Raw genomic sequence first — 8363 nt, forward strand, 5'->3', positions numbered from 1 at the left:
CTTCCGTATCCAGATATTCCACCACCCTTCTTCAAGCAGATAATTCCAGTCACACTGCCGCATTTGGGTGTCGGGCTAGGCAATTAAAATTTAGCTCAGTGATTACGGGCAAACACATCTATGATGTCTTCTTACATCAGTCTTTGTTTTCAAAGCAATTTCCTTGGTCAAGGAGAGTGTCTGATCCTCTTCTACAATGAACAAAGGACGTGATATACGTCCCCCATCAGTGTAAAGACGTAGTTCCTTATCCGCAACGTCTCGAACAATTGATAACTCCGGAGTTACGTCTACATTTCTTCGCAAGTTCCTCAAAGTCTTGACTAATGTATCTGGATCATCATGAATACCTAGCCATTGACCATTGACAAATACTTTCGTGGCTTTGGGAATTCGATCTGGTGTAATTTCCTCCAAATTTTCCATATTGAACTCGTTCAAGAAATCAAGAATCGGGGCCACCGAATGTCCAACAGTCACATAAGACATCAATGACAAGTTCTTGACAAGACCACAAGCCTGTCCCTCGGGGGTTTCGGCTGGGCATACCTATAAGGTTCCGGTAAAGAAGTTTATAAATTAACTATTTCTGATAGTATTTATCTCCTACCCTCTTCATTAGCTGTTCTTACATACCATACCCCAGTGGGTGTTATGCAGCTGACGGGGCTTGGCCAATTTCCCGTCTCGCCCTATCGGTGTGTTCAAACGACGTAGATGCGACAAGGTTGACGCATAGGTATATCGGTTGAGTACTTGACTGACACCCGCGCGTGCTTGCATGAATTTTTTTTGGTCGCCCCAGTTACCAGTAGCAAGAGAATACTGCAGCCCTCTCGTTATGGTACCGCCCTTAATTGCCATTGTCAAGTTGAACTCGCCGCGTGAGTCTACCACTTTTCTTGTATATCTGGTCACGTCATTCGTAAGCTTCCTAAAGAGCATCCGGAACAGCCCACTAAGTAGTGGACCAGCTAGATCCAGACGCTTCTTTCCGAAGTGATCACGATCGTCGAGTTCACGTCGCTCCAACGCCGCCAGCAGCAGTCGGTGAATCATGTAACCAAAGAAGAACGCCTTCCGTGTCTGATGATGCGCGCTAGTGCTTACATGAGGAAGCATCTCCTTTTGCAGAATGTCGGCAGCATATCTGGCGAACGCTATGTCAATCGTGTGTTCCCAATCTAAAGTAAAACATACCTCCTCTCACCTTAGACGCTTATCTCTGGTGACACCTATCGTAGTTCCTCTTCTCCCGATATAGTCCAAGGCAATATCCCTATCCTGAATTACGAACGCTTCTTCAATTGATGGTTTCAATAGCTCCAGCATTTCGCGGTCATTGAAATCGTAGCAAATCTGGGCAAGAATATCCCGATCTGTAATGGAGCCCAAGGCTCGGAACACTACCATAATCGGAATATCGGATTTGATATAAGGTAGAGATGTGCGGATGACGTGTCCTGATGTCTACCATGTATCATGAATTTTTAACATATTTAAAGCATAAGGACCAACAGAACCGCCATAGGACGACTTACCCCTTTTCCTCCCTTCGCAAGCATTTTAATGAATAGCGTGGACGCTAATTTCGATCCTTTTTCTGGCTGACTTCTAATTTCTGCACTGAATAAATATGGTGCTGGCTGTGCTTTGGCAAAGACGTAGACGGTGTTTGTAGCCATCCGTTCTTGGGCGATAAGGACTTTCTCGGAACCATTAATCACGAAGTAACCACCCTAACGCAGCATGAAGATTAGTATCTACCAATGACACAATGAAACCGATGTAACACCAACCTGATCATATGGACACTCTCCAACAGATTGCACATCAAATCCTTCCACATCGTTTGCTCGCAGCAAGTCAGTCAAACTGCAATAGCTCGATCGCAACATAATCGGAACTTTTCCAATGAAGACTTTGTCCCAATCACTTTCCGCATGCTCCACTTCCCAATACATATCTGCTGCCGAAGTAACATCCTGATTTAGGGGATTTGCTGGGTCTGCTATTTCCACCTTCTTTCGCATGTCCACATATAACGGGGCAGAATACCTAGATTAAAGGAGCGGTCAACACCCGAAGTGAGAAGCACGCCTCGAGTCAGCGCATACGTCAAGTTTCGCAAGCGGGCCTCCTGTGGGTAAAGTTGCTTTGTTTCTCCTTCAGGTTCCGAGTGCGTTGGCTTACTGAGGTAAATTTGGCCGAACTGGATCGAATATCGTCTCTGGTACAAAACGAATATATCAACAGGAGGCGCACCCAACATCATGACAGAGAGTTGTACTTTACCGTGACATCGCTATGCGTGCCGCTGTGCTGACCCTGAGTAATGATTTGAAACTCTCCATTCTCACTGACGATCTCTTGGATTGTATTTTGCACGAACTCGTCGAATGAGTCCAGCTGTTGCCGCACTAGACCCTTGTCATCGAAGTATGTTTCTATAACTCCCCAGCAATCCTCTTGTGTAATCTCATCGCTGAGTAGTCCGGCTATTCAACAAGACAAGAACCTGAATCAGGAAGGACCGCACGAACCACTCAAGACACCCACTTGATCTCACCATCATAATCATAGGAAGGGTTCATCATCATGAAAAAGAGACAAGCGGGATGGATGGTAAAGTGGAGAACAACAAGTAATCTATTCAAGTCTTTGAAGGAGATGTTACGATCCTCGCCACCACGCGATCAAAACGTATGGGCCAGTACTGCACCAATTCAGGAAAGAATAGCACAGAGGCCGCTGGAAAATCAGCAGTAATCAGCAGCAAGGGTAAAGTCGGCAGTTCAAAACGACGGTGCTGACTACTCCTTGCAAGATGAATGGTATCTAAAAATCATGAATTGTTAGTCAAAGGCACTTCATGAAGGTCGGCGGTAACAGGCCCGGCCCCTCAACTGTCGTCAACTCACGGAAGACCACCACTCGCAGGTTCAGTAAATGCCAAATCAACCTCGTCCAAGCACACTATTGACTGAACGCTGGTTGGGTCAAGGAGATCTGTCACAATCTCACCAACAGTTTCGAGCTGCAACCTGACCTGCAACTGCATGGCAATCATGATCCCAACATCCGTCACGTGAGAGTATCACGTGCCAAACAGCTTCAACCCAGCGTAGGAAAGGCTAAATATAGGGGAAATTCTGAAAAAGCTTAAAGATGAAATAGCTGTGCACAATCGTACGCCTACGGATATTGATGATCTCTTAATAGAAAGGTAAACTTGAAGGCGATTTGTTTACGGCCAGCTGCAATATGAGCCAGTATAAACAATCATCGCTTGTAAATAAAAGTAAAAAGTGATCGAGTATTACCTCAGGGTCGTCCCACGCGTCCCCGTATTGACACTTTGACAGCTGTGGACGAGATCTAGTGGGTGTCCCCAGTTCCGCCCCGAGAGGGCAATCTGTTCCAAACATTACCCTCTAAGCAGTGCCAGTCTGTCATTCCTGTTGCTTACAGTTCACAAGGCAGGACCGACGGAGAATTTTGCCTTGTTTCTCCTCAGGTCTTCACTTGAAGGACATGACTGGCGGCGACAATAAATATGGAGAGGGGTCCTCTTCCTCAAATCCTGCCGAGCAGTCCACCTCAACCTCTTCCTCCTTCCTTTTTCCAGCTCCTCCCCGAACACCCAGAAAGCGAAGACGTTCAGAAGTCGACGAGGATTTTACAAAGCGCGGTCGCTTCGACCGATTTGTCGCATCGAGTATAAGTCCTCACGCAACTCCAGAACTAAGGAGTGCCTTTAGACACAATACTAGGCGTATGTACTATTGCGGCATTTGTCGTTATGTCGAATAATTCGGCTCTTTTGCTTACCTACCGAGAACTCCAAGCAGCCGACTCTCCCACTCGCTGGTCGGGAGCATCTGTGGCATTTCCAACGCCGAGCACGAGCAGCAGTAGTAATAAGGGCTCACCTTATGCGGAGGCTCTCGGGCTCGGTGGAGAAGGTAGATTCTTCCGTCATGGACCGTCCCCCACACCGCAACAGAAAACGGACGCTGAACTAACTTGGGAGCGACTCCGAATAACGCCAACGAAGCAAAGTGATAGCTCTATCCCACATACACCTCGTAGTATCAGAAAAGAGCAGCGAGTCATTCCGCGACTTCCAGAGAGGGTTTTGGATGCTCCTGGCCTGAAGAATGATTACTATATCAATGTCCTGGATTGGTAGGTCCACTCTGTCAAAGCATGTTAAATTAACAATGTCACCAACCTGTAGCATACATGTAGGTCCGCTAACAACATTCTAGCTGTTGGATTGAACAACAAGGTTTATCTGTGGGATGCGGTAAAGTCAATCATGGTTAACGTCCTGTCGCAATGTCTTGCGCTGACGCTTAGCGGGTACCAGGCAACGACTGCTATTCATTGTATATGGACAGTCGAAGAGCCAGACTACGTAACCGCGTGCGTCTTTTCCCCATGTGGACTTCGAATTGCGGTTGGATCAGAGGAGGGTCGCTGCGAGATTTTTTCTGTTCCTCGTCACAACTTTAAAGCTGGCAAATGTAAAGCTCGAATTCGTCATAGGAATGGTCTGGCAGCTGCTACCTGGTGTCAGAAGGACCATAGTCTGCTTTTGACTACAGGAGACAAACTTGGAGTGATCAGAGTATACAGTACATCTGTACGACGTCCAAACGACCCACATCCCTCGCGAACACATTGTGAGCTGTTACGAGAATGGGCACATACACATTCTGATCGCATTGTCGGGCTGCAATGGTCATCGGACAATCGTACGCTCGCTAGCGGAGGTAATGACAATTTGGTTTGTTTATGGCAATTAGAGCGAACCGAAAATCCCAAAAAAATCATCCGGGACCACACATCCGCTGTACGAGCCTTAGCGTGGTGCCCATGGAATCCTGAGTTGCTTGCTACAGGTGGAGGCCTAGAGGATCGAAGAATACGTGTTTACAATGCTAGTGGTAGGTCTGAGCAGATAACATTGGCCGCATTGCTTAGTGTACTTGTGATAAGCGACTGAACTACATTCTTAGGGGAGAAAAAAACAGAAGTAGAAACGGGATCTCAAGTGTGCACCGTCCATTGGTCCAAGGGCTATAGGGAGCTGATTTCATCCCATCACACTACAGGAGATCAGCTCATCATCTGGAGTTGGCCGAGCATGAGGGAAATCGCACGATTACCTGGACACTCATCTCGCCCTTTGTTCTTCGCCATGAGTCCAAATGGCGAAACGATAGTGACAGGAGCCGGCGACGAAAACCTCAAATTTTGGAAGTGCTTCCAATTGCAGGACGGGCAGAGACTACTGAAGGGCCCTGAACAGGACATAGAAGAGTATAGGCGACGGGCGTCAGATGTTCGTTGAGGCCTCCACCGGCCTGAGACACGCCGCAGCAGTGATGGATTGTATAGTGTATAGTTTATGCAGAAGGCAGTTTTTAATCTTAATGGTAAATAGATCTGTTGCTAAATAAGTGGGAACCGCAAGATATTTCATGCTTGGCGTGCATCGAATGAGCATCGGCGTTTGTTTACTCAAATGAGCAGCAAATCGACCTCTGCTCGTCGCCAACGGAACTGTACGTGTAATTTTGATCAAGTCATGGATAAGGCATCCTTAAATATATTTACACAAAACCACGACACTGCTGGGTCCCATACTCGAGTATCTGCTCCAATACCGTCAGTAGTAATATACTCCGAAAGCTACGTTCGCGTTAGTTCACGGGAATTCCGTTCCTAAAAATGCAATCGTACTTACCCACGGCCACACAAAACAGAGAATCCTACAATCCATTACAAGAAAAGCGTCAAGATTGTACATGCAGCATATGAGTCCCAGTGGCTCACTCACATTGATGAACGTGTCTTGAGCCACGTTGTCAGTATCCGCATCCCAGAAACAGCGACATCCCATCCTACATGCAAAGTCCCGAACTAAATACCATCTCTGCCGGCTCGCTGTGCTTGCATCACCTTCTTACCTCACCCCTTCACCCCTCATTTCCCCAATTACCACATTAACAAGGTATTTGTATCTGGGTAAGTCGAGTTCTGGGCACATAAGGATGAGCGAGATCACACAGAGAGGTCACACTATTAGTAGCTGACTGACCTTTTAGTCGATTTTTTATCTCATCTGCTATTTCTCGCGTCCATTGTGAGCAAGTGTCTGGATGATATGTCGCACCAGTTAGTCGATCCGCAAGTATCTGATGTATGAGTTTTGTGACGATCGCTGGTCGAAACCTGCACAACGATACGCTCATTAGACTCCGTGTGAAACCTGTAAGCTCCTAGTGTGTTTTACACACGGCGAGCACACTAGTATCGGCCGCTCTTACACGTACTTTTGTTTGAAGTTGGGCCGAATGCTATATACTGCGCTGTCGTCAGCCGGCTTGTCCGTCATCATTTTCAGTCAACGTCGCTGGGCAAAACACGCCAACGCTGTAGTAAGCGTCAATTGCGCCTCGACACGTGAGTTCATTTGGATGGCTTAGTAACTGCACCCACAGTAGCTAACGCACCTTACCTTGTGCCAGAGATCAGAGGAAGGATGGCTTTTCACGACGATGCAAAGGGAGGGAAAGCAAGTTTCCGGTTCTGCACAGAATGGTGAGGAAACCTCTAGAGGCCGCGGAGAGAAGTTTTATCTTTGCAGAGCTCATTGGCTAACCATCGTTCACAAAATAGTGACAACATGCTGTATCCCCGAGAAGACCGAGGAACACGAGCTCTTCTTTACGGCTGTCGACACTGCAACCATGTAGAGGAAGCAGACTCGACGTGTGTTTATCAACATATAGTATCAGCAACAGCGAAGTACGGAGAAGTCGAGCGACGATAGCAACCGGACATTTCTAAATCATTGTTATAGAGAGCAAATCGTCGGCACCAAAGACCTTGCAAGCGATCCCACCTTCCCGAGAATAGACAAGACTTGTCCCAGGTGTGGTTATCACGAGGCAGTATTCTTTCAATCTAGATCAAAGAGCCGAGACGCGACAATGAAAGTGGGTGATTTGCTATTCTATCATACTGTCTTTGTCTGTGTTCCGATCGAATTCATCGCATCTTCTTGTAACAGCTCCGCTATGTATGCTGCAACACCCAATGCGGACATCGATGGACCGAGTGAGCGACTGCATAGTTACCCACAGACATAATCCATGACCTGCGAAGGTTCCTCTGTACAAATTCGTATATATTAGATATTGCTCTATGACAGAGCACTTGGTTATTACCATTGATTAATTCCACTGCAACAGATACTATCACGAACAGTAACGTACATTGTTCCGGCAAGAGGATAAAGAAATTGAGATCCATCTTATCAACATGTAGATTTGATGCAAAGTGCTGCTGCTTTATACTGCTGCTTTATATATTTTGACCACAGCGTCAGCTCAGTCTAGTCGATTACCATCGTTTCTTGAGAGTTTTTTGGCTGACCTGCAGCCTTCACAGCCACAGGAGGAGGCAAGTGGATGATTTTACCAGAGAATTCATCACCATTGAAGCAAAAGAAGTTATTCAAAGGCGCATCCTTGCCGGATAACACTTTCAAAATGTCCTGAGCCGCAAATCCGCCGAGTATAGCGCACACAGGGGATATCTCCGCGCGGGCCGTTCGTGCAAAGCCTCTATCATAGATTTGTTTCCTTAACACCTGCAAATATCCTGTTTGACGCTTTCATACTTACCGAAGAAGCTCGTCGGTCACGTACGATGCATCACATTGAACTGACTTCAAGTACGGAGATTTCAATTGCAGAAGCGCATTCACATCATTACTCGAACCAGGTAACGGTAAGCGGTTATGTTTTGCCCAAAACTGCCAAAGAACTTCAAGGAGACGGGTGATTAGCTACGTGGGGACTCAAGGAAGGATACATCGAACTTACGGTTGAAGCCAAAGTATACCGGATCCGATCCAGCCTTGAAGGCGCGAAGCTGCTGTCGGGACATCTCTGACATGCTAGTAGCACCCCAAATGCCCTGCTGTGTCTCTTCTAGGCTTGGAAATGCCATTGATTTTTCAATCTTCTCGACCGTCACTTCATCCTTTATGGAAGATTTTCGTTCTCTATCGTCCGCATTGTAAGCAATTATGTGGAGACAGTTGGAACAAAATCCTGTGGCCGCTTACTCTATGTAAGCATGTTCCTTCAGATCGTTAAAGATGTAGCCCATTGTCCCTGCTGTGCCCGCGCTGTAGAACTTGATACCATTATTTCGGCAGAGTCGATCAATTCGCGTCTATCAAGATATCGTAAGATGTATCGTCCGCAATGCATTGATGTCAACATGCTCTTACCATAGTTTGCAGGTCACTGTTGCAGAGACAAACAATATCATACTCGAGA

The 8363-nt window shown here is 46.7% G+C and overlaps 3 protein-coding genes across 3 annotated transcripts in view; 1 reads left to right on the forward strand and 2 right to left on the reverse strand.

Annotated features, from left to right (window-relative positions):
* The window catches only part of SPPG_03408 (uncharacterized protein), a gene marked incomplete at its 5' end in the record, with an annotated part of 4632 nt that extends 2032 nt beyond the window's left edge, over nucleotides 1-2600 (reverse strand). The window contains 9 exons of the mRNA XM_016751677.1: nucleotides 26-75; nucleotides 136-549; nucleotides 637-1150; nucleotides 1211-1470; nucleotides 1542-1739; nucleotides 1800-2058; nucleotides 2118-2230; nucleotides 2296-2498; nucleotides 2570-2600. Of these exons, the coding sequence (XP_016609650.1) occupies nucleotides 26-75; nucleotides 136-549; nucleotides 637-1150; nucleotides 1211-1470; nucleotides 1542-1739; nucleotides 1800-2058; nucleotides 2118-2230; nucleotides 2296-2498; nucleotides 2570-2600 (2042 nt within the window). The remainder of the gene's footprint in view (nucleotides 1-25; nucleotides 76-135; nucleotides 550-636; nucleotides 1151-1210; nucleotides 1471-1541; nucleotides 1740-1799; nucleotides 2059-2117; nucleotides 2231-2295; nucleotides 2499-2569) is intronic.
* A 754-nt stretch (nucleotides 2601-3354) lies between these two features.
* On the forward strand, nucleotides 3355-5491 carry SPPG_03409 (uncharacterized protein). The gene is made up of 5 exons (XM_016751678.1): nucleotides 3355-3775; nucleotides 3852-4188; nucleotides 4252-4309; nucleotides 4373-4952; nucleotides 5025-5491. The coding sequence occupies exons 1-5, from the start codon at nucleotides 3535-3537 to the stop codon at nucleotides 5357-5359; spliced, it is 1551 nt and encodes a 516-aa protein (XP_016609651.1). The 5' UTR covers nucleotides 3355-3534; the 3' UTR covers nucleotides 5360-5491.
* Nucleotides 5492-7082: 1591 nt separating this feature from the next.
* Nucleotides 7083-8363, reverse strand: SPPG_03411 (uncharacterized protein). The gene is made up of 6 exons (XM_016751679.1): nucleotides 8315-8363; nucleotides 8147-8256; nucleotides 7902-8083; nucleotides 7701-7842; nucleotides 7290-7640; nucleotides 7083-7216 (listed from the first exon to the last, which is right to left on the reverse strand). Exons 1-5 carry the CDS (start codon nucleotides 8315-8317, stop codon nucleotides 7409-7411), a joined length of 669 nt encoding a protein of 222 aa, XP_016609652.1. The 5' UTR covers nucleotides 8318-8363; the 3' UTR covers nucleotides 7083-7216; nucleotides 7290-7408.

The sequence above is a fragment of the Spizellomyces punctatus genome (assembly GCF_000182565.1).
Source record: "Spizellomyces punctatus DAOM BR117 chromosome Unknown supercont1.5, whole genome shotgun sequence".
Lineage (NCBI taxonomy): Eukaryota > Fungi > Chytridiomycota > Chytridiomycetes > Spizellomycetales > Spizellomycetaceae > Spizellomyces > Spizellomyces punctatus.